This window comes from Andrena cerasifolii, chromosome 3, assembly GCF_050908995.1.
Source record: "Andrena cerasifolii isolate SP2316 chromosome 3, iyAndCera1_principal, whole genome shotgun sequence".
NCBI classification, from domain to species: Eukaryota; Metazoa; Arthropoda; class Insecta; order Hymenoptera; family Andrenidae; genus Andrena; species Andrena cerasifolii.
Genome location: NC_135120.1, coordinates 1,005,893 through 1,032,606, shown reverse-complemented (window position 1 = coordinate 1,032,606; position 26,714 = coordinate 1,005,893). Strand labels below are relative to the sequence as shown.

At 39.2% G+C, this 26,714-nt stretch overlaps 2 protein-coding genes and 1 long non-coding RNA gene across 4 annotated transcripts in view; 1 reads left to right on the top strand and 2 right to left on the bottom strand.

Annotated features, from left to right (window-relative positions):
• LOC143367054 (dnaJ homolog subfamily C member 5) overlaps positions 1-26,714 on the top strand; it is a 357,446-nt gene that overhangs the window by 41,319 nt on the left and 289,413 nt on the right. The gene's annotated exons all lie outside the window — the stretch shown is intronic.
• The window catches only part of LOC143367113 (uncharacterized), a 142,401-nt gene that overhangs the window by 20,018 nt on the left and 95,669 nt on the right, over positions 1-26,714 (bottom strand). The gene's annotated exons all lie outside the window — the stretch shown is intronic.
• LOC143367153 (uncharacterized) lies at positions 25,435-26,647 on the bottom strand. The gene is given in 2 exon segments (XM_076808736.1): positions 25,435-26,031; positions 26,033-26,647. Coding segments are annotated over 2 exon segments (1,212 nt in total).

Sequence of the window (26,714 nt, the reverse complement as noted above, 5' to 3'; positions counted from 1 at the left end):
GCCTGCTCTTGTGGTAGGCAGAGGCCCTACTATATCCAGCGCAACCTTATCGAAAGCGCACCCAGGCGTATCAGTAAGAATCATCAGCTGTGTGGTTTTAACACGGACGTGTTTCTTCCGTTGGCAGTCCGCGCAGTTCCGAACGTAGCTTTCTACTGCTTTCTTCATACCTTTCCAAAAGCAGTGGGAGCGGATACGGTTATATGTTTTAGTTACTCCCTTATGTCCGGCTATCGCGGATGCGTGATTTTCCGTGATTATGTTTTGTCGTTCCGATTCTACGGGGATTTGAACTAGTTGTAAACAAATGGTAACGCTAGTGTCCTCGTCATTGACGGCCTCGAGGACATCCATAATGATATCTTGCCAGTTTAGCTGGTCGATATTTGTCATTTTAGCTATGCTAAATGAATATATTATAAGTTCACGTACTACGTTTTTGAGAGAGGAAAGGGCGTCGTCCCATGTCGTCGTGGTTAAGGGCGTATCTTGAGTTTCCTTAATAACCAGTCCAATAAGGATTGGTCCCTTATTGTATTTCACGTGGGCTTTGCCCAGTGTGAGGTCGCTTGGTGCCGTTAGAGTTCCCATTGCTTCCAAATGTTTAGCTCCGTCGTCGCACGGCTTTCCATCCGCGCTTAGAAAGAAGACGAGTGTATCCTTTCGTAGGGATGGCAGGTCGCGGCTAATTGACGGCGTCACCCTGATGTCTCGATCGGGGTCTGCCTCGTATGCTGCTTCGTGAGAATCGTCCAGCTCGATTATTGAAGAATCCGAGTTTGAACTCGATTCGTTTGACCCTATTGATACTGCCTCGGAGTCTGGATCATCCTGTTCCTGTGGTGTGGATGGTCGCGGAGGCGACATGGGGAGTACTCAACCGCTCACTTTCTTCTTCTTGGTCCTCCTCCTCTACACTGCTCATTGGTTCTGGTAGGGTATTCGGAGAGGAATCTGGTGGTTTCGTCGTGGGTGTTTCCTTTAGGCGCACCTTTCGGTACGGCTGTGTCCTTCGGGGTATCGCTCCCCAACGGGTGCTGACTGTAGGTGTTGCCGCGGAGGTTGGTGCGTTGACGGTCCGAGGCCTCTTGGGGCTACTTGGTGTACCTGATAGGTCCTCCCAGTCGTCGTCTGCTTCCTCTCGCGGTCTTACAGGACAAGCCACTACTGTAGGAGGATTACGGGATAGGGCGTCCGTAAGTTTGTTGCTTTTTCCTGGCTGATAGCGAATTTCGTATTTATATTCCGCTAGTTTTACGCGCCATCTAACGAGGCGTGACGTCGGGTCCTTTACCTTATGTAACCAAATCAAGGGTTGATGGTCGGTATATAAAATAAATTTCCTTCCATAAAGGTAAGGTCGGAAGTATCTGACGCAGTATACTGTAGCGAAGAGTTCTTTTTCTACAGTCGAGTAATTTATTTCGGCCTTGTTCAGGAGTCGGGAAGCGTAAGCAATCGGTAGCTCTTTATCTGCGACGGCTTGACTCAATATTCCTCCTATAGCATATTCGGAGGCGTCTGTAGTAACGTGAAATTCTAGTTCAAAATTTGGATATTGTAGGATAGGTTCGATCTGCAATGCTGATCTTAGATGATCGAAGGCGCTTTGCTGGGACGGTCCCCAGTCGAATGCTGTGTCCTTCTTCAGTAACGAGGTTAATGGGCGAGCCGTTTTGGAAAATTCTGGGATAAACCTTCTGTAATATCCGGTCAGTCCAAGGAATTCTTTGATTCCCTTTGGTGTGCGAGGTGCAGGGTAGTTCCGGACGGCTTGGATTTTTTGTTGGTCCGGTTTCACACCCTCCTCGGTGATTATGTGTCCCAAATATGCGACTTCTCTGTGCAGGAACTTACATTTGGAATGTTGGAGTTTAAGGTTTGCTTCTCGTAGGCGATGGGCGAGTTTTTTTAAATTTAATTAAGTGTTCCGTGAGGGAACTTGCGTAGAGGACGATATCGTCCAAATAAACGAACATTTCTGTGCCCTGGAGCCCCGTAAGGGTGTAGTCCATCAAACGTTGGAAAGTCGCCGGTGCATTACAAAGCCCAAATGGCATTCTTACAAACTCGTAGTGTCCATGAGGTGTAGAGAATGCTGTTTTTGGTGCGTCTTCCGGCTTCATAGGTATTTGGTGGAATCCCGAAGCGAGGTCAAACACGGAGAAGTACTTGGCTCCTCCTAACTGATCCAATATCTCATTGATATTTGGAAGTGGGTATGCCTATACCCGATGCTCGCAACAATATTCTAAGGGCAATTTATCCCAAAATTGAATCTTTCAAGCGAATGATGGTCTAGAGCCCACGTCCCGCATAACTATAAATTTTCTAATTAAGCATAACGTTAACATTATGCCATGGTCGACTTAATCTCCAGATCTAAAGGCGGGATTTCCTATACGCGTCTAGACATGTACGTGTAAACGCGTATAGAAAACCTCACCTTAAACACCATCAAAGCACTGGAATCATGTGGAAAAATAAATATAACAAAGACAACCATAAAAAAATAAATTCAATTTATGTTTATTAATTTTACAAATGTCTTGAAAATCAGGAGACACACAAAAGCAATGGAAGCATATAATATACAAAGTGTACTCCTTTTTTAAGCCCATGCGTGTTAGACACAGTTATATACATATTAAAGAGTGTAATGAATACGGCACAGCTAGCGACGGCCGAAGCATATGGTGTTTCGGAAAGAACTATTCGTCGAATTTGTGCAGAAGGATAATTACCAAGAGCCGCCGACGAGGATGCACCAAGCACATCATTTTCGTCCCAAACATCGATGTACTTCAACGACCAATATTGATGATGAAAAGAAGGACTTAATTCGACGGATCGTTTTGGAATTCTAGGACAGAAACAAATTCCCAACGGGACAGAAAGTGCTGACCAAGTTACGCGAGTTCAGTGATTTTGAGGGTTCAATATCTTCCCTATGCCACGTTTTAAAGAATTTGGGATTCCGGTACAAAAAAGGGAACGACGGCAGAATTTTTTTAATGAAACGTGTGGACATTGCAGCCGCAAGGATATTATTTTTGAGTAAAATAAACAGAATCCGGACATATAAAAACCCTCGTCCCGTTATATATTTAGATGAAACCTGGATTAATACGTGGGTTCCTATTTATGTTTCCGGAATAACAAAGAAAAACAAATATTTATCATTGAAAATGGTTTTATTGTTTTTCAAAATATTCTCCGCGATGATACACTTTTACATACGTTTGAACCAATTTTCATAGCACTTTTTCCATTCCGATTGCGGTATCTCGAAAACGTGCATTTTGAACGCATCAACCGCTTGTTCCGGGTTCGAAAATCGTTGACCGCGTAGTTTATTCTTCGCGTACGGGAACAAAAAGAAATCATTGGGTGCCAAATCAGGGCTGTATGGCGGATGACCCATCAATTTGATGTTTTAACCGGTCAAATATTGAGTTGTTTGGGCCGATGTGTGGGAGCTCGCATTGTCATGGTGAAGAATGACCCTGCGTCGCTGGTTGTTTTTCTCTTATTTCTCCAAAGACTTTGGCAAACAAACGGTTGTGTACCATTCAGAATTGACCGTTCTACGATCCTCTAGTGGTACTGTAGTTACATGTCCATTTTTCCCAAAAGAAACAGGCGACCATTTGCTTCAAAGTGCTTTTTGCGGGAACAACTTTTGTTGGGTTTGGCTCATCTTGGAACACCCACACCGTCGACTGCTGTTTGCTTTCGGGCTCATACGCATAGATCCGAGATTTGTCACCTGTGTAGATGTTATACACGCTTTTTGACGCACCATGATTGTATTTTTTTTTTTAGCATTTCTTTGCACCAATCGACACGAGTCTTTTTTGATCGATTGTCAAATTATGCGGGATCCAACGCAAACAAATCTTTGTCACGACTAAATGATCATGCAATATCTTATGTATGCTTGTCATACTAATGCCCAGGGATGCCTCAATCTCACGGTATGTCACATGACGATCTTGCATTATCAGTTCGCGCACAGCATCGATGTTTTCTGGCACAACAACCAATTTTGGACGACTTTCTTTAAATTCGTCCGTGAGCGAACAACGGCCCCGATCGAATTCACTAAACCAGTGATATACAGTGGTTTTAGATGGTGCTTCATCGCCAAAAGTCAAAGCGAATTGATCGATGCACTGTTGTTGAGATAATCCACGTCGAAAGTCGTAGTAAATCATCGCACGAAAATTTTCACGAGTTAATTCCATTTTTGGACTGAGATGAAATTTTGAAGTCATTGTAACAAATAAAAATATCGTCCGTATGACAAAACGTTCTAAGTACATATTAGGGTGGATCGAAAAAACATTTTTTTTTTATATCGAATTCTAATAGTGTGGAAAAGTTGCCCACCACTATCAGTATTAGGGGTGTGAAAGCACAATTGAATCAAGTAATATATTCTGTTCCGCACTTCAGCTTGAATTTTTGATATTTTAACGAAAATAAATTCTGAAGTAGGTATTAGATAAGTTTCATGATGATATCTGGTATTCGAGTCCGAGAACAAACTTTTTTGGTCCTTGATTCGGAGGTAGAATGAATTAAAAGTACAGTTTGATGTCATATAGAACGTACATTGCATTGCATGCAGCTCCTCGCTCACTTTCTTAATACTTACAAGTGACCCAGAGCCCACCACGTGGAGGTGGCTGCATTACGGGCTCCTCCCAAGCCCTACCCAACTAACCAACCATAATATTATGCAGGACTTTCCATAAGTTTCGTAATCAGAATAATCACCACTCAGGACACTCAAATATTGGGATTTACAATCGAATCTCGGCAACACCTGTCTGAATAGTAACATTGACCGGATCTTGCGATCTCGTGCGTACAGACCACATACTGTGGCTGAAGCCTCAGTTACAAGTTTTACAGTGCGCTCTACTGCCACTGTGTGGCACGGAAACTTACTGAAATTCCATTCTGGCACAAGTTCAGTGTTAGAGAGCTTTGCCACCAGTTCCTCATTTTTAACGTTTCTGAGGACTGGTGGCACAGTAACTGAAATCTCTGATGAGGACCCATTAATAATTTTGGTATAATCATTTGCTTTAAAATTTATTTTATGCATAACGTTATACCTTAGTAAGGGAATTTTATTATTTTGTGCTTCCTCTTTAGCTTTAAGTATTTTGTTCAGTGCCTCTTTACGAACGGCTGGCCTGTGGTCAGTCATCATGCTAAGCAATATGCTTTCTGGCATAGCGAAGTATGCATTACGTGCAATAGAATTATCAACAAATGTGCGATATTTCACTGGCTGATATCTAGATCTCCGGATTGTTTCAAAAAGATGGCGCGTACCATCTGCTATGGAATGATTCTATCTGATTGAGAACGACATTGGAACATACACACTAAGTAAATATCTGACGAGCTCTTGCATATTCGCACAAGGAGTTTTAATAGAAATGTATAACCGTAAAATTCTGTTTGCGGTTGCCAGCCAGCCTGCCTTATGGATACGACCTGGATTTCGTAAGCGAAGTTCATCAGGACATATGTCAGAACGAATGGCTTTCGATATGTCTAATAGGTATCTTTGGTCTTTACTGAGATCTGAAGAGACAAGCTTAGGTATGTCACAGTCCATTGTTTTATATTTTACAATGGAAAGTTTCTCACATCCAGGAAATTTTGAACCTATGGGTCCTGTGTATGTGTGTGGGCCTGAACTCGGCCCATTAATGAACTCAAAGAGACTACGAAACGGCAATTCGTTGAAGTGAATAAGACACACATCCACTACATTGGCCTCTCTAATTTTTCCTCCAGCTTCCGTAGAACTCCTCCCTTCCAACCTGTATTGACATTAGTACCGTCACAACCCAAAACTAAGAGCTCATTCAGGCCACCAGAGAGTTCATTTAGGGAAAATTCATAAATGGCATTACACTCATCGCTAGCATTTCCTAAGAGAGTGGTGACATGGCCCATATATCTTGAAGAAGGCTCGGCAACCAGAGCAATATGCTCCTCTTTGATTATGCCGTTTGGCATTATGGTATCATATTTACGGCTATCGAAGTGCAGGCCAAGAATAGGATCATTATCCGGTGATTTCTCCTTCAGAATATTGCCTACTTTAAGTTTCTGACATCTGATTTTGTTATTATCTGTAACTAAGACAGGTTGGCTTGAAGATACAAGTCTAACAACTTTAAGGGGGTATTCTAGTCTAGACACTCGTTCTTGAAGGTGATATTTGAAAATTAATTCTGGAAAACCTATCGCACCTACAGAGCAGGGGTTTTGCACACATATTTAGTAGTGTTAGAACTATCAACACAAATTTATGGAATGCATTATATTGAAATTTGTTCACGTTACACGCCGAAGCGCAGGTCATGTCATCAACCGGCCCCATCGAGCGCACGAATTGCGGCCGTCCTAGTCATCTGAAATGAAAGTACCAAAGATTTTTTTAATCTATATGAGTGTAGTTATCGCCCGAACTAGATGTAACCAAGTCCGGACATTGTTACCGAAATCACAGCTGTTTAAAAATTTATATTTGATTTTTTCGACATTCTTGAGCTAAAACAAGGTGTGGGGAAGGTTGTATTAAAACTATTGATATAATTCTTATTTCGGCTATAGGTACACATTCACTTTGAATGTGTGTCAAATTTTAGCTCAATCGGTCCAGTAGTTTTTGAGAAAAATGTGCGCCCGATATACTGTTGCGAGTTGGAAAGTAGTCGGACTAGCAACAAACTGAAATGTCACAGGGGCAAGAGGTATCGTCCACTTGCTTCGCCAAATCCCCTCCAAGAAATTCCACTTTTAGGTTCTTAGCGGCTCTCTATATCCGCGGACTGTCGCGATTGGTTTCGTTCGCGTTTGTCGCGCGACGAACTGTGTTGGAGGGGATGGTTGGAGCGAGTGGACGATTCCCATTGCCCCTATGACATTCCAGCTTTTGAGCGAGGTGAATTTGCCATTACAAGATATACAGAAGAAAATAATACAAATGTTTCCGACTACAAAAAGCCAGTGTTAAAACAGAATTTTTGTATTTTTCACAAAATATTACTTGATTTAATTGTGCTTTTACACCCTTAATACTGATAGTGGTGGGCAACTTTTCCGCACTATTAGAATTCGATATAAAAAAAAATGTTTTTTTCGATCCACCTTAGTACGTATACCGCCTAAAACATCAAACTTTACGGTGGATATGTCAGATGGAGCCTAGCAACACTAGTGTTGCCAGTTCCGAATACATAAATAGCAACCTACGTAAGAACCGTACGGGACAATATATATATATATATATATATATATATATATATATATATATATATTGTGGATAGTCTCCACTACAAGCAGTGGAGGTTTAAACGTCCCAACAGGAAAAGGAGGACGCTTAATCATTTCCCACGCAGGATCAGCGCAACACGGATTCTTACCAATCTGGTAAAACCCATGATAATTACCGCAAGGAGATGAATGCCGAGCTTTTGACGAGTTGGTTTATCCAGTTATTGGAAGGTCTGAAGCAAGCCTACATTATTGTGATGGATAATGCACCATATCATTCTGTCGTCTAAAGGTCTGTTCCAATGCACGCATTATGTGCATAGACCGCAGCGCAGTCACTGCGCGCATTCATAGCGTTCCGTTTCCAAAAGCGCATGACCCGCAGTAACGAAACGGAACGGTTTTCGATGCGTTTGGTACTCGTGAGGTTGCGCGGGAATGTTCAAACTTACTTACAATTAGCTATGTACTTAGATGGATTACGTTAACTTTAATTCGAGACTTTTGGACGGTGGTCGAAGCACGCTTCCTAACTACATCGGTTACTTCGTCCTAAGGATCGGGGACCGACTCCTAACGAAATTTGATGGCTTTATTAATTCCAGGATTTTCTCAACCAGAGTTTTTCTGTTCTTCTTGAACAGCGGCAATTGTTGAAAGCGAAGACCATATTTTATGAGCTATACAGGACGAATTACTGCTTACCCAGCGAAATTTGGTAAGCAGATGTGTACAGGAAAAAGGAATTTATTTATTATCCGCGCCCGGGGTAAATTGAAGGTTCTGAAGGCTATTGAATACAATCGCAGGCTCTCGTATGTACGTCTTCTGAATTAGAGTATAGCTGTTAAGTTAGCATTGTAAGAACACGTTCGAAAAACTTAGCAGTAATAGCCTTTAAGAAATAATAATGTGCGCCACGTATTTGCTTCCTTTCTCATCTTCCGTTTCGACCCTACCTAAAACCTTCTAGATGTACTGTTCGCTTCGAAATTGGGTTCGTTGCGTTGGTTGCGTTTCATGCAGTGAGTGCATTGACGGCATAGCCTGATTCCTAGAATTCCCTAGAATCCTCCAACTTCTAGCTCGTGATGCGTGTAACAACTACTGCAAATCAAACTTTAGGCAGCGAATCACTTGCGCCCAAATCAACTCAATGGGGTTGTACTGACAATGATAAGGTGGGAGTTTAATAACTTCGTGTCCCATTTCAAGAGCCATTTCATCCAGTACATATTGCTTTGCGAGCTTGACTATGGTTAACAGCTCTGGTTTAGTTAATGATTCGTCAAAATTTATTTTCTTTCCACGCAGCCATTTGATTATTTCATTTTTTCTGTTAGCGGTTGGTGCCTTATCTTTGACGACAGAATGATACAGTACATTATCCATCACAATAATGCAGGCTTGCTCCAGACCCTCCAATAACTGGATACACCAACTCGTGAAAAGCTGGGCATTCATCTCCATTCAGCTGGGTAATCATCATGCGTTTTACCAGATTGGAAAACTAATTTCGCGTGTGCCAAGAATCCGTGTTGCGCTGATCCTGCGTGGCAAATGATTAAGCGTCCTCCTTTTCCTGTTGGGACGTTTAAACCTCCACTGTTTGTAGTGGAGACTATCCATATATATTGTCCCGTACGGTTCTTATTAACCCAGGTTTCATCCAAGTATATAACGGGACGAGGGTCTTTACATATCCGGATGCTGATCATTTTTCTCTAAAATGATATCCTTGCGGCTACAATATCCACACGTTCCATCAAAAATTTTCTGCCGTCGTTCCCTTTTTTGTACCGGAATCCCAAATTCTTCAAACCGCGGCCTAGCGAAGTTTCTGAGCCCCGAAAATCGCCGGACTCGCGTAACTTGCTCAGGATTTTCCGTCTCGTTGGAAATTCTTTTCTGTCGTACAATCCCAAAACGATGCGTCGAATTACATCCTTCTTTTCATCATCAATATTGGTCGTAGGTAGGGGTAGCAATCCCGCAAGACGGGATCCCGCAATCCCGCATGACTGACGCAGGCGCAGTTCATGCACACATTACCACCGCTCCTGTAGGTGCTTGCCCCCTCCATCAGTGGTAGCTGGAGTCCGGCGGTCCCTGCGAACGACGAACTATCTCGAAACGTGTAATAGTCTGAGACGAGCGGCGAGCGCGATGTTGCTTTGCTTCGCGACTCTGCGCTCCTCACTTATTCCATCGCCATCTCACGCATGCGTGTTTCGTCTTATTTAAGTACAAATTCACATATTATTTATTCACTTTTGGTATTATACGTATTATACTACGTGTTGTTTCAATTAATATTACTAGTGCAAACAAAATATGTCGTCCAGGAAAGAATTGATGTGTGACAACTAGTGTAGCCATCGTGGCCCGGATGGGGCGCTCTCTACCTCAGGCTTTCGCCTGTACGAGCATTTGGTCGGCCAGGTGGTGTGTGCAAAAATTTAACCTTCGTCGCGGTCCGCTGCCAAAGGAAATTCGGCGTAGATGTTCTGCCGAAGTGGTACTTGGAAAAACCCTTCCCTCATCCGCTAGGAATCACTGGGCAAGTTGGATCTACCCCGAAGGGCGGCGGCTCGTTTTGGGGACCACGGGGAGGTAGAGCCGCCAGCGCAAGCTCGATCCCGGCAGGATGGCTTTCGCCGATAACGCCCCACCCGCCACAGTGCCTGGGCACTGCCTGCACTGGGGGTCGGGGCGTTGATGTGTGACAATGAGAAAGGAAACACTAATAAAACTCTTTGGGATTATTTTGTGAAAAGTGATACTATCGAAAATGCCAAATGCTTGAAGTGTTCCGCTATTTTGAAATTAAGTCAACGGTCAAGAAAAGGATTGATGACATTTAAAAAGCAAACATATTGTATAGATTTAAAATCGCAATCGCAAGCATCAACATCGAGAAAGGATCCATGTAATGAATCAGAAATAGCACCCCAGCCGCAGATTGTCGGCAATTGCGAAAATGTAATACCAAAAAAGAGGGCCAAAACACTTGACAACTTTTTCGTTAAAGAAAATTCCATGGAAAAAATGATATCTCGAATGATTGCTAAGGATGGTTTCACTTTCAATAGTTTCTGTAAATCTGTAGACTTAAGAAGCTTGTTTCTGAAAAGTGGTTTTAGACTTCCAACTTCTCCTAATACAATAAAATCTATAGTTACTACATTCTCAGATTCTGTAAAAGCCGATATGACAAATAAAGGGTATAGCCGGTTAAGATGGTCAAATGTGCCCTTGAACCGAATTCGACTCACGATGAATCATTCGAAAGCTTATTAAAAAAGAAACATTTGTGGCAATTTTCAACTTCGTATCTCCACCCGGAGGGTAGTAAAGGGCAAAAATAGGAAATCAGGTTTTTGCCGAATTTCTCCTAATACTAGGGGATGAAAAATTTTGAAAAAAATCAGAGGCATTTCTGTTATCGGGGCACATATTAGAGAATTGTTTCAAATTTTTAAATTCAAAAACCAAGCTGTGCAAAATAAAAAACGCCAAAAAATGCTGAAAAATGCCGATTGTGTATCGAAGCAGTCTTGGCACTATAATTATATTTTTACTGTAAGTACGTATCATTGTTACTATTGTTCTGATTTTTTTTTCTTCAGATTTTTCAATTTGGTGCGCCGCAGTTAAAAAAATTAAAAACCGATTTTTTCGCCGTTTTTTCCGTGTCAAAGTAACTTATACGTCGAATTGCTTCATGAAATAAGTGTTTTATGCGATCTTCAATGTTTATACGTGCAGCAAAACATCATAGGAATTAAAGAAACTGAAAAACCGAATCATTTGAAACTATGTTATGCGCCTTACATTGTAAAGTATCTACCGTATTTTCCAACGGCGTCGGTGGCGCAGCGGTAGATTGTCGAGCTGCTATAGCGCTGCGAACTTTTTAAACTTAGGTTCGAGCCTCGAACTTCCAAGTCCCTTAGGCTAAGTTTTTATTTTTTCGTTAATTACATATATTTCCTAACATTACGACACAACGATCAATATTAATTTTCAAATGTGTTAAGAATATTTGAAAAACATATTAACCTGAAATATACGTAAATATGAGTTTGGACTGCTTGTTATGCCGGTATATATTAAGTTACTTTCAAAAGTCAGTTTATATTGTAGAATAGCGTGTTTTTTAAATAATACATTCGGGAAACACTTAAATTCGGACGTAGAACTCTGTGATGAAATAGTAGAAAGAATGTCATTTCAAAAAAGCACTGAGAATTCTTTGTCAGTGGAAGTGGAAAATCAACATTGGAATAGACAAAAGATTCCATTTAATCAGCTATCATCTACCGAACTCCTTGATTTTCCGGAAATGACAGAGAAAGATCTCAAAATTCTGTTTACTGCCTCCTATCAATTGTTTCAAGCAATTTCATATTCAGCAGAATTGATGGATGAAGAGAATAATATTAATTTTCGTTGTCTTAAAGAGAGAAAGAATATTATTAAATTCGAAGTAAGATCACGACATATTAACAGCAAAACCTACAGATGTTATATTGATTATGCACCAACTCAATAGGCCATTCTGGAATAAAGCGCTATTGTTGTGAATGTGCAAATGGTAACCGCACCGTCGGGTGCTGTTCACACACAGCTGCAATAATTTATTACTTATCGCATGGTCGGTACCTTTAAAAAATTGTTAGACCTGCAGAAATTCTTAGTAAAATATTCACCAGTGAACAAGCGACACCAGTAATTAATGAAGACAGCAATGACGATTAAATACATCAGACACGATTTTTGTTGACATCCATCCATAATTGTTAAAGGTAAGAGATTTGAAAACCAATTTCACATATTAATATAATGTAGGAATTGTTAAAGAATGCCGTAATTGACAGGATAAACGGCGGCATAACAAGCAGTCCAAACTCATATTTACGTATATTTCAGGTTAATACGTTTTTCAAATATTCTTAAAACATTTGAAAATAAATATAGATCGTTGTGTCGTAAAGTTAGGAAATATATGTAATTAACGAAAAAATAAAAACTTAGCCTAAGGGGACTTGGAAGTTCGAGGCTCGAACCTACGTTTAAAAAGTTCGCATCGGTATAGCAGCTCGACACTCTATCGCTGCGCCACCGACGCCGTTGGAAAATGCAGTAGATACTTTACAATGTAAGGCGCATAACATAGTTTCAAATGATTCGTTTTTTCAGTTACTTTAATTCCTATGATGTTTTGCTGTACGTATAAACACTGAAGATCGCATAAAACACTTATTTCATGAAGCAATTCGACGTATAAGTTACTCTGACACGGAAAAAACGAAGAAAAAATCGGTTTTTAATATTTTTAACTGCGGCGCACCAAATTGAAAAATCTGAAAAAAATCAGGACAATAGTAATAATGATCTCCATAAAAAACTTCAGAAAAGTTAAAAAGTTACGCCAAGTACGTGAAAGCAAATAAATCACAAAAAATAGAAGATAATAATAATTATAAAATAAAAAAAGATATGAAATCAAAATGAGCTGCGCGTACATAAAGGTAATGATAAATACAAATAAACATTTTAATACGAATAAACATTTTATTCAAAATGCTTGGCGCTGCGAAACAGAAAAAATATTAATTATCCTCGTATTAATAATTTACAATAACTCCCTTACAATCTAAAATACATAAACATATACATATACATATTAGAAACGCAGTCAGATTTATTCTAAATATATTTAATTCTAATGTCATACGTAGCATATGCGCACGCACACATACACACATTCATGAACGCACACACAAGAAAGAAAGAAAAAGATTAATTAATGCAATTTATACATATTTATTCAGTTTAGCGGCACCAATTCGGGACGCAGCGCCAAGTATTTTGAATAAAATGTTTATTCGTATTAAAATATTTAACCCAGACCTTTATGTACGTGCAGCTCATTTTGATTTCACATTTTTTTTTATTTTATAATTATTATTATCTTCTATTTTCTGATTTATTTGCTTTCATGTACTTGGCGTAATTTTTTTACTTTTCTGAAGTTTTTTATGGAGATCTCACTTCTTTTTACAAAGATAATTTACATAGAGAATGACTTCAGATAATTTTCAATATTATAAATTATTATTATATTATTAATTGATGACTGGATAATTTTTTAATCCTCTCGGGTTTTTTTTTAAATATATTGTATTGTCATCCAAACTACGCACGCCTGCAAAGCTTCAAGACAATTGGATTGGTGGAATTGGTTTGAATTGGTTTTTATCATTTAAATTAAAAAGAAATTCATTTATGTATATATTTGTAAAAACACGTTTATAACTTGGTTATACAGGGTGTCCCAAAACTGTCAGAGTTCCTTGAAAGGGGTGACTCAGGGGGTGATTTGAAACAACTTTTTCCTTAGCGAAAATATTGTCCGAAGCTTCGTTAACGAGATTTTAACAAAAACCCCTGACCAATCAGAGCGCGCGCCTTCCGCCCGAGCTCCCGTTGTAGCGTTGGCTACGCGGCAGGCGGCTGCGCTTGTACTACGAAGGTATGAACAAGCAAGTCGGCATGCACCGAAGGAAATCGCGTTACACAGTTTTATTTTAAAGCGAAATCTTAAATAATAATTGTTTGAAGTGAGAGGACAAGAAATACGCAAATTTCGTTTTCAAATAAGGCATAAACGAAAAGGTAATTTAACAAAAAAAAGTGTGACAAGTGATCATAATTCGTTATTGAGGTAAAAATCCGTAGTTTAATCACGGCCAACATAACTAAATTTAAAAAATAATATTAGGTGTATGAATAAATTCTTTCAGACTGGATTTACATAATCGGTATAAAGCAACCGAATTTCTATCGCAGTGATATTCGTAAGCTACCAGAAAATTGGCAAAAGGTAATTAACAATAATGGAAATTATTTCGATGATTGAGTTTTTATTTTTTTTTTTTTTTTTAAATCAAACTGTTATTGAACCCTAAAATCGAACAGAATTTATTTCTACACCTAATAATCACTAATAAATTAAATAACACTCACACCTACGGGCATTCCTTTTCTTCCTTTTCGGAAACCTGTGTCACTAAGTAGGTCACTGTGCCGATCCTGGTCATCGGTGGACGAAAAGATTTATGGTAGGGTTGCGCCCACTGCTCAGCTGATCGCAGGTATAACACCACCCGAAGGTAAGGATCGCAACGTCAAGTGCATCCGGGTTAATGTACCGAATATTCACTTCACTGCACGGCCACTAACACTGATCACTTAATTTACTTTTCATGGAACGTGTTGTTCCTACGTTATAAAATTGGTGGCCCCGAAAGGGGCCGATTACTGTTAGTTGAGCAGTTGCTCGATGTGACCACCCTCAGCGTCTATGCACGCCTTGCAGCATCATTGACTCCGTTGAGAATGATCTTGACGCCCAACGCCGAATCGTATCCTTGCTAGGGGTATGGATGTGCGGGTATTCCCGTGCAAACGCTCGCACAGTAGCACTTGCGTCCCCGTTGATCCGGGCGTACACCCAGAACATGGCGTAACATTCTTGAGCGGAGAACATTTCTGGGACGAGATTGCTAGCTGACTGACAGGATTTTTTCCAAGCAACTTCCTCTACCCCCAAGTAGTTTCTCTCGTTCCATTATGAGTTAACTCCCACCAGAACAAGAGGCTTTAGGTAAAAAGAAGCCAGCACATTTTCGAAACACACGTTCTTTGCAGATGTGCAACGAACGACCCATCCTACACTTTCACCTAAGTCCGCGCTCCGTTCTTTTACTGCGAATGTACCCGTTGCTTCGAGATAGACAGCAGACACCACGTGTTTCGGTTCAAAAGGGCCCGAAGAGAAGAGAAACAGAAAGTCCTCGAGTTGCTATAAAGAAGAAAAGGCATACCAACCCTGTTTCCGTTTTCCAATATCCTGAGTTCACGTCAGCTACGAGGCGGAACCAGCTAAGTCATAAATTACCCAAAACAAATCGTTCTCTACCGCCGACGCGCAGGACAATACGGTCACAAACCGCGACCCTGGCGAAATCCTTTGGCCCATCAGCCTGATTAATTTTAAATACGTCTCGCGGAGAGACACAGGAAGAAAGGGGGTAACTCGTTCACTGCGTGTAGTCCCACCTGCTTGCGATCCTTACCTTCGGGTGGTGTTATACCTGCGATCAGCTGAGCAGTGGGCGCAACCCTACCATAAATCTTTTCGTCCACCGATGACCAGGATCGGCACAGTGACCTACTTAGTGACACAGGTTTCCGAAAAGGAAGAAAAGGAATGCCCGTAGGTGTGAGTGTTATTTAATTTATTAGTGATTATTAGGTGTAGAAATAAATTCTGTTCGATTTTAGGGTTCAATAACAGTTTGATTTAAAAAAAAAAAAAAAAATAAAAACTCAATCATCGAAATAATTTCCATTATTGTTAATTACCTTTTGCCAATTTTCTGGTAGCTTACGAATATCACTGCGATAGAAATTCGGTTGCTTTATACCGATTATGTAAATCCAGTCTGAAAGAATTTATTCATACACCTAATATTATTTTTTAAATTTAGTTATGTTGGCCGTGATTAAACTACGGATTTTTACCTCAATAACGAATTATGATCACTTGTCACACTTTTTTTTGTTAAATTACCTTTTCGTTTATGCCTTATTTGAAAACGAAATTTGCGTATTTCTTATCCTCTCACTTCAAACAATTATTATTTAAGATTTCGCTTTAAAATAAAACTGTGTAACGCGATTTCCTTCGGTGCATGCCGACTTGCTTGTTCATACCTTCGTAGTACAAGCGCAGCCGCCTGCCGCGTAGCTAACGCTACAACGGGAGCTCGGGCGGAAGACGCGCGTTCTGATTGGTCGGGGGTTTTTGTTAATATCTCGTTAACGAAGCTTCGGACAATATTTTCGCTAAGGAAAAAGTTGTTTCAAATCACCCCCTGAGTCACCCCTTTCAAGGAACTCCGACATTTTTGGGGCACCCTGTATCTTGACGGTAAGCTGTCAAAATTTGGAGTAGATTGCATAGTGAAGATAGCGATTGACGAACGAAACGTTTGTTAGTTCCGTTTTGGCTGAAGGTGTGCGTGTAACGCGTATACGTATTATGTCGACAAAATTTGGTTGGAAAATCAGGAGAAAAACCTTATCGCATCTGACAGATTCATGAGACGATAGCACGTGTTACGTGCCGCGGCCTTTTTAGTGTTCGAGCGGCGCGTTTTAAATAGCCAAATTCTGATTAGGGATATCCCACAGTCGTTAGACTATCAGAATTTCCTATCGTTACGTATAGAATGGCAAGGAGGCTCGCCGCACTGGTAACAGTCAATTATTTAAATTTTAAATGTCTAAGTACCTTATCAGATGGATAAGGGGTAGATTTTGGGATCGTTGGTGCTCTAGTCCCGTACGGGTCTTTTCAATGGAATCAGATAGGTAATTGATGAGTAGAATTTAATAGTAAATAAAGTTTTAATGATTAAATAATGAATGGATGTAAAACATTTAACAGAACTGAATATGAACAAATCAATCAATAATTTACAAAGAATAGACGTTTGTGAAATCGGTATAATTCCTGACTAGGGGAATCCCACAGTCGTTTGACTGTCAGAAATTATCGTTAGGTACGAATTAATTATAACAGTGTATTTTCGTGTACAAAAAGAGATAAGATGTGCAACTCACCAGACAGTCACAATAATATAAATGTTAATTTGCTTTTAAATTTGCTTTTTGAGTTTTGGAAAACTTTCTGGATCGCTGATAAACCTTGAAGCTTGTGTAGTTCTGAGTCGCTGATAAACCTGAATCAGAAAAGAGGATGAAACGCGAACACGCACACACTTGGTTATCGTTTTGAGTAGTACTGAGTTGAATTATGAAATGAAACTGAATAATAATAATTTTAACTAGTAGATACAATAAAAGTTTGGATTAAATCGTTAACAGAATAAATAGTTTCGAAGTTATTAGAATATTTGTTTCGCAAAGTCGAGTCTTTCACGCGGTTACACAGTAGACCGGAGAACTCTAGCTCTAAAACACTTGCGGACCCCAATGACACGCACCTCACGATTTACCGTCACAGAGTGTCGCAGCTTCACGCTCTCGGCAGCGACCACAGTGGGTCCGTACCGAAAATGCTTACGCTGCATTTTATCGCTCGGCCGCGTTACCATGGGCCCGTCTACTTAACGAGGCGGTGTGTGTGTGCGTTTTCACGTCCATCCATCAGACTCCCGATTCAAATATATGATCAATCTTTACGGAATATTCGTACTCACAGGAAAACATGACGTCTCACATACAATTTCGCACAGCTAAAGGTCCTCCCTTAATGTTCATGATTTCATATACACAATTTCTGACTAGGGGAATCCCACAGTCGGTTGACTATCAGAAATTGTGTTGGGTATTCAAATTTTAACAACAATTTTTAATTAATTACTAATTCACACATGCGACAAGATCGTGGGAAGGCGCGGTTCCCTGCACCGGATGTAGAGCATACAATTTCGTCAGTCTTCTAAGAAATGATCCAGTCTGCGCATTCCCGCTGTAGCCGTTACTGATTATGTTACAATGTTTAACGCGACGGTCAGAGGTGTGCTCAACGAGGGTTCTCCCACAATGCTGCAAAGCATTGTTGAAACGCAACCCTGCCGCTTACATAAAACGGATTCGGCACAGAAGGAGAATCACTGGGTCTTTCGTCAGCACCGCCTTATCTGTATCGCGGGACGGCAGTACGTTGAGACGACGACGTTCCAAGAAAAGGGGTTTTTGTTCTATCAAAAATATTATTAATTAATAGGCAGGAGTATGATCAACGAGGGATTTCCTATAACGCTAGGCGTTGTTGATGCATACCCTGACTTAAAAGAAAAATTTTACGTTCCGAACGTAACACACGATATCTCGGTTATGCGCGGACCTATTTTATTGAAATTGGTCTTATTCGAAAGCTTATATGCGGTTTACATAAGAAAAATGCCTTTAAATTTAGAAAATATTGCAGGCGTGATGAGATATTAAGGAAATAAGTTTCAGGTTAGGTTGGAATCGCGCCGCGACGAGTAAAGGTACACGGTAGCGGCAGTCGACATATACAGGGTGTCTTTCCTGTACTTGGCGTGGAGACGCTACCGCGTCTCTAGATACGTACTTACAGTAAAAATATAATTATAGTGCCAAGACTGCTTCGATACACAATCGGCATTTTTCAGCATTTTTTGGCATTTTTTATTTTTCACAGCTTGGTTTTTTCAATTTAAAAATCTGAAACAATTCTCTAATATGTGCCCCGATAACAGAAATGCCTCTGATTTTTTTCAAAATTTTCCATCCCCTAGTATTAGGAGAAATTCGGCAAAAACCTGATTTCCTATTTTTGCCCTTTACTACCCTCCGGGTGGAGATACGAAGTTGAAAATTGCCACAAATGTTTCTTTTTTAATAAGCTTTCGAATGATTCATCGTGAGTCGAATTCGGTTCAAGGGCACATTTGACCATCTTAACCGGCTATACCCTTTATAGAACTTCAAGAACAAAACCAAAAGTTTTCATTAACATTTGATGAATGGACATCTCGAAAGAATCAGGGATACTTAAACATAAATGTGCATTATAAAGAGAAACACTTTAATTTTGGTTTAGTTCGAATTCATGGTTCATGTACGGCAGAGCATTGCATGAACTTAGTTGAAGAACGTCTGAAGAGCTTCAATCTAGACATTAAAGACGATATTATTGGTATAACTACTGATGGACCGAGTATGATGGCAAATGTTGGTAGACTTGTATCTTGGTATCAACAACTTTGTTATGCACACGGCATAGGGTAGAGGACCCAATTACTGACACTTTAAGCGTTGACCCTGACATTGTCTTATAGTTTCGTACTTATAGACTAAATGTATAATGTTGTCTTCGTTATTTATTATTGTTTCATATGTTTACTGCACGAAAAAAATTTACCGAACCTTAAAACTTCGATTTTTATGTATAAAATCATCAATTTCAAAAATATACTTCAGAATCTATTACTGACACCCTTAAAATGTGTTTGACTTAATCACAGACACCCCAATTACTGTCCTAATACTGTCACCCGAGTTTCTGCTAGCTAACCTAATACTGCTATCACATTTACTATCATTTTTCCCAAAATCATTTTTTGCTTTAATTAAATTTAAAAGTAACTTTGTATTAATAACTTATAGTAAATGCATGAAATAAAAAATAAATTAATTGATGGTAAATTGTGCGCGGAGCGCAGGCCACGTGGAAGACGAAGTAGGTTCAAGAACGAATATCTTGGTTTTGTATTACACAGCTTTCTTTGTAAAGTATTTTAATGATTGAGAATAAAGGAAGTGAAATATAGAAATATATATACGAATACAGTTATTGCTTTTAATTTTACAATCTGAAAAATTTCCGTTTTACAATATGCTCTCTTTACTTGCATGCTCTCTGCTCTGCGTTCTAGACCGTTCTACCATTTCGTTAGATTCAAATTACCAACGAACTCCTTTCTCGCATTACCAACCTGGAGGAAATACTACCTAGTGTATTGCCAACATTAATAATAAATATGAAAAAAATACACAACTTTTTGTGGAAGAATAAAACATATTTTATTTTGACCATTGACTAATTGTAAGTAAAAGTCAATGTGTCTTAGATCTAGGTAAATAACACTTAGAATGATTTTGTACTAGGTAGTATAGGTACCTTTGTCTTACACATAATTAAATATTTTAGTTTATCATAAACATAATAGGTACATTGTTTCAATTAATACTGAAGTCTCCGTCTCCTAGTATAATTACTAGGTACTTAACCTTCACTCTGTGCATAGGGGTCAAATTGACCCCAGTCGTTGTAATACGCGACGTAATAGGTTTTTGCACCTAATAAGTGTGCCAGGCAACTAGGATTGCCTCAACTAAGGTTTTACACACACATTCTTAAAAAAAAATCGAAAAAATATTATCTATGACGTATCTACGATAGTTTTAAGCCAATCAAGCATATTTTGGTACATTGGGGTCAAACTGACCCCAATTTTTTTTCATGCATTTTGTATCAAAATTTATATTATATATTTTCTTTTGTGGGAATATCTGAGTCGGGCACCCAGGCAGAGACGTCTCGGGCTCTCCGCGATATGCGTTGCCGTTTGGATGACGGCATTTGTTTAGGTAAGGACGTTCGTTTCTTAGCGCGTGACTCGTCGTGGAGCGATCGAGAGTCAGTCCGGCAACGAAGCTTAGCCGCGCAAAGTCGCTGAACTATACAGAACTAAAAGATACTACTTTTGTACAAATTATTGTCTACAGTTTCGAAAATACTCCTATTTTGTATACAATATTTTGCATTTCGTTTTCTTTTATATATTTCTATAAATATTAAGCTGGAGACAATTTTTATAAGGTGAGAATATTTTATATTATTGTGGTTGTTTTGTGTAATATCATTTTTTAAGTATATTTATATAATTTATTTGGTTTGAAAAAAAAAATGTAAAAATCGCTATTCATCAAATGTAAAAAACCTTAGCCGAATTTCAACAGCCGAAGGAACAGCGGCGATTACATCTGACAGTAAGCGACCACGCTGCAACATTTGCCCCCGATCGGCTGATAAGAAAACAGGAACACGATGCTATGTCTGTAATCAGCCATCTTGCGCAGCACATGTAAAAACCATCTGCATGAATTGTATCAATGAAGACATAATGGATTCGCTCGAAGAAGAAAGCAACGAAACCATGTCAGACGATGCTTCGGGTTAAATGTTTTATATACGTATAATATAATTTTAATTATCGTGTACCTTTTGAATAAAGTAAGCATTTCTTATGAATTCATAAAAATAAAATAAAAGGAACTATTTTTTTTAAAAAACTTTACAAAATGTATGGAAATATATATGGGGTCAGATTGACCCCCGTGCACAGACCACGGAAAATTTACTATGCACAGAGTGAAGGTTAATCATGTGCAGTGTTTTTAATAGAATTCGTTGATTAAGGTTGGCTTCTTTATCAATAACTGTGACATTGTTAAAGTCAAATCTATGATCAAACTCGAGAGAGTGTTTCGTTAGAGCAGTGTGTTGGTGAGGCGGTGAAAAGATATTTCTTTTATGTTCATAAATTCGTCTTTCATGCAGTCTGGAAGTTTGCCCAATGTAAACCTGGTTACAACCCATACATGGGATTGAATAAATTATGTTTGAATTTTTCAACACAGGAATTTTGTCTTATGAAACACCTAAAATACAAGACTATTACGCAACTTTACTGAAAAAGTAAGGCCTAATGACGCAGTCCCTCTAATAGAATTTTGGTTTTTCTGTTTCTCTATGATTGGACTATTATTACATATAATAACTTCTTAATTTATGTAACTGTTTGGTTTTTGACACCTATGAGGGATGTATTTATCACCAAATAAATAATAATAAAAATATTAGGCATTGTTGGTGTGAATTAATAGCGTTTCGTCTTTTCAAAAACATTTTAAATTGTCAACGGTTATCGCTTCGGCGTCGTTCGGGTGTCCTTGGGCATACTGTTTGGATGTTCTTGCCCGATTTAACACTGTTTACCTCAGTCACCAGTCAGCGGACTCGAGAGTCGAATGTCCAACTACGAACGCAACATTTCCACAATCTTTTAAATTCAAAAGTTCATTTAATATAAATTTTTATTTCCATTTTTTAAAAAATAAATTTTAACTTTCCTTGAAAATGGTCAGAATTATTGACCGAAACGTTGGAAACTGTTAAAAAAATGTTTCAAAATTGTAATTAGTTTTTGTTTAAATATTCGAAGGACCGAATCAGTGCGCCCAAACAACACTCTTTTAATTGGAACGATTTATGCGGTCGAAATTCAAATTATTTTATACAAAATTAATGATATACAAGAATTGCGCCAATTATAACAGTGCATATTTATACAAAGAAAAAAATGTATTAAATAATATTAAGCAGATATATTTTTATACAAATAAATATTTTATTCTAAATACTTGGCGCTGCGAAACCGAAAAAGTGATAATTGTCTAGTATTAGTAATTTACAATAACTCCCTTACAATCTTAAATACATGATATACATATACATACTAGAAACGCAGTCAGATTTATTTTACATATATTTAATTCTAATATCATACGTAGTATATGCACACGCACACATACACACATTCACGAACGCACGCGCAGGAAAGAGTGAAAAAGATTAATGCAATTTATACATGTTTATTCGTATTAAAATATTTATTTGTATAAAAATATATCTGATTAATATTATTTAATACATTTTTTCTTTGTATAAATAGCCATTGCTATAATTGGCGCAATTTTTGTATATTATTAATTTTGTAAAGCTATTAATTTACGACAATGTTTTTAAATGGGATTCTTTTTGATGGGTTAATTAAAATGTTTGCGATATGAGTAATGGAATGTAGGAACAAAACATTTTAGCTGTGTATATGTAGTTGTGTTACCTTTAGCGCAGTTGGAAAGCACCTTTATGTACTTGCAGCTCATTTTGATTTCACATCTTTTTTCTTTATTTTGTTTTGTATTATTATCTTCTATTTTTTGTGATTTATTTGATAACATTTACTGTAACCGGCAAGAGTAGCACCCTCGCGGTAAGCTACTTTCCGCTCATAGATTTGGGCGACGATGATTACGAACATGCTCCAACAACCTTTGGAACCTATCATACGATACCCAACATCGACTTGAGCAACGATAAATTGTACTTCGCCGCAATCTACGACACCAACAACAACAGCGTCGACACCGGTCATGAATACATTACGATTCCCCACGGTTCTTACAAATTAGACGCCATCGTCAAGTATTTGAAGCAGCGATTACTCGAGCGGTATCCTCAAAATCTCGATGGCACCGATGCCAACGATGGCGGCGACAACGATGAGTATCCTATAGTGTTGCGCCCAACAACAACACCATGAAAAGTGAGTTGTACGGCTCGTTCATTGTAGACTTTACGAAGTCCAATAACATTGAATCGCTATTGGGATTCTCGACGAATCAGGTATTAGAACCTGGACGGTGGCACGAATCGGACGATCCAATTAATGTCATAAATGTAAACATTATCCGCATAGAATGTAGCGTGACCGCTGGTGTGTACAACAATGGGAAGCGCGTACATACGATACATGAATTTTCTCCAAGAGTACCACCAGGATATTAGATATCGGAAACGCCTGCACAGATCATATACCTTCCGATCATCGCACGGGTTATTATGTATCTAACGATACGCGTTGTGGATCAAGACGGGCCATTGGTCAATTTTCGAGGCGAAGAGATTACCATCAGATTGCACAAACGACACCGACGATAATACATGTGGTGCGAGTAAATGAGATGCATGTGTTGAAGGGCTCCAGAAATACGTTTCTTTTAAGCGAAATTGTCTACAACACCAGCACACCAACAACAACAACTTCGATTACGCTAAAAAGAAGAGGCTCAGTGCTGCGAACGTTGCATTTTTTAAATCATTGGGATTCGGTGTGCGCAATTGCTAGAAAGAATGGCCGACATTCTAAGCATTGGATGCAAGCCGAATTTTGACGATCGCATCGTCAAGCTCGAGACTCAGACATGCAGCCCATACGTCAACACATCTTTTGGATACAGCGATGAGATAAGAATACCTATACAGCAGCAAGATTTATACACATTGCCATGCGAAAGATTCCTCTACGTGGAGGGGAAATTGGCAATAAATAAGTCAAATAACGCATCAACGGTTACGTTAGGAAATAATTGCATGGCATCCATATTTGATCAGATTCGATACGAGCTCAACGGCGTGGAGATTGCTCGCAACAGAAATGTTGGAATAACTAGCACGCTCAAAAATTATATATCGCTGACACCCGACGAACGCAAAAATATGGCAAATGCCAGATGGGGCCTAAAATGGCACAATGAGCTAGTAGTGAAATATCATTTCAATTTGTGCATCCCGCTGAAATATTTGCTGGGATTTTGCGAGAACTACAAACGCATGGTTATTAATACGCGTCACGAATTGTTTTTAAGGGGTTTGACTACAGTGACGGACCGAGAATGTAGATGATTTTCAGAAGTCGATAAAAAAATAAGTAATCAGTAGATTAATATGAAGTTTTGATTTATATTAAATACTCATATGGACTATACATATCGACCATAACATTTAAAAAATAATGGTTTCTACGGCCGCGGGAGTCCATTGTTTAAAGTACTTCTTTTGTTGTATGCCCACTCGGTGTGCCTGATTACGCTAAAACGAGTTCACTGAAACAAAAATCGAGGAAATGTGATAAACTATAATAGAATGTTTAAGCATTGACGATCGCACATTTCAAAATTTGTTAAAAGCAACAAAAAAGCGGACATTTGAATTTTTAAGGTTGAATTTCGAAGAAAAATTTGTTAGTTTTTTGTTTATTTTTGTGGATATAAATAAAAAATTGCAAATTTTTCATCGTCAATGCCGAATAAATAGTATAGTGAAGATATGTGCGAAAGTGCAATGTGATTGAGTGAGTAGATCTCGCGCAATCGTGCACACAATTTTGCAAAACATGGTTTTGAGAAAAAGGCGTTTAAAGTATAAGACCTAATTTTTTTTATGGTATCGTGAACGTACATCTAATCAGCCATTCCTGCTTCATACATTGAGCCTTCTGCTTCACGTACTGCTTCTTCTCTGGCTGATTTTTCAAGTCTGCGTATACTTCGGCCATGTTTAGACGCCTCGAGTGTACGCGTCTCGGCGAGTTTGATCCGCTCCCGGTCAAGTTTTTTACTCGTGGCAAGGACTACCGGTCCAATTGTTATATTCAATGTATTGTTGCGAGCACCGGGTGTAGGCCCGTGCATAGCCTGCTGGTGCTCGCAGCTGAAGATAGAAGAAGATCGGCTCCCTTCAAGAGGCCGACCAGAAGACGGTCCTGTATCGAACGCCGTGGCGTTCGGACGTATGGGTTGGGCTTGTAACTTTGTAATCTATTGCTGTTGCCCTGTACACCGGAAATATAGTTGTGTCGTGTGTGCGCCCGTTTAATTGTTCTTCCACTCCGTTGTATCGGGGTGGCTGGCGATGAAACGCCCCGGCGCAACAGTATTCATTATTGCGAGAATACTTACAAAGCCACTGTTAAAAAGTCCTGCAGCAAGGTACGCAGCAGTTTTTACAGTTTCAACGCCGCTGAACACTGTTTTCGGAGCAAATGACCAAAATAAATTGTTGAAACTTTCATTCTGGTTTTGGGTAAAACCACCGACACAACGTTGTAGCAAATCGTCTCTTCTTAATTCCTTGTACGCAGGAGTTATCACTTTTACAACATCGGCATGCAAAGCTGGTTTGTGTTTGTATTTACCGAGTTCGTTATTGGCCTTCGCTGCTTGGTAAGTACACCAGCTCTCTGGCCCGAGCTGACAATCCTCTTGCTGCGGATTCGTATTTGTAGAGCATTTATGCTTGAGTGTGGCCCATATAGCTTTTTGCATATCATTAGAACAATCTTTGTTTCTTATTGTCGTTAACCCGTAGTAAATGCCTAACTGATTTATCAAGTTCGCTGTCAGCTTTCCTCTTCCACCGAGTCCCTTAGTATCTTTTTTCAATTTACGCAGTCGGGCGCCCATGCGTTTTTTGTATATGTGCCACACACTCCTTTTTAATAATCGTTACATTCTCTCCGTATGGATGCGATTCAACAATCCCTTTATAAGTTTTATTGTCACCGTCGCCGATATACGATAAATACTTTACTGCGTGCAATGCTTCAGATCTCTTGAACATTTCCACTGCTCCGTCTACTTTCATTTTGCCAGAACTGTCCTCATGATTTCTTGCGCATTCGGTTTTATGTGTCTCCATCCACTCCTCGAATTCATGTGTGTTTTTTGGTTGCTTCCAATACTCACACATTTTGCAATATGACGATTTTATACACAAATCCATCACTTTTCCGCTATAGTATCCAAGGAGTATACCAATTCCATACTTCGAAGAAAAACCGCGTTTTCTCCATGTCCCGTCTCCCGAAACAATTAATCCTGCTGGTTCTTGGGTATTTTGTGCAGTTGATGTCAAATGTTCTTCTTCGGAGGCCGTTTCAGACATAAGTAGAGAACATACTTTCTGCGACAAGATATAAATGTTGCGTATAATTTTATTGGAAACTGCTTTCGTAAAGATTTGTGGAAGGTCCATAAAGCCACAAAACTTTCGAATACCATTGTAGCCAACGCCAAGAACTCTCATTGTAAAAACTAAGCGTCGATTTATCTCATACGCATTTTTTATAAGAGGGCACGAGTTAATAAACTGT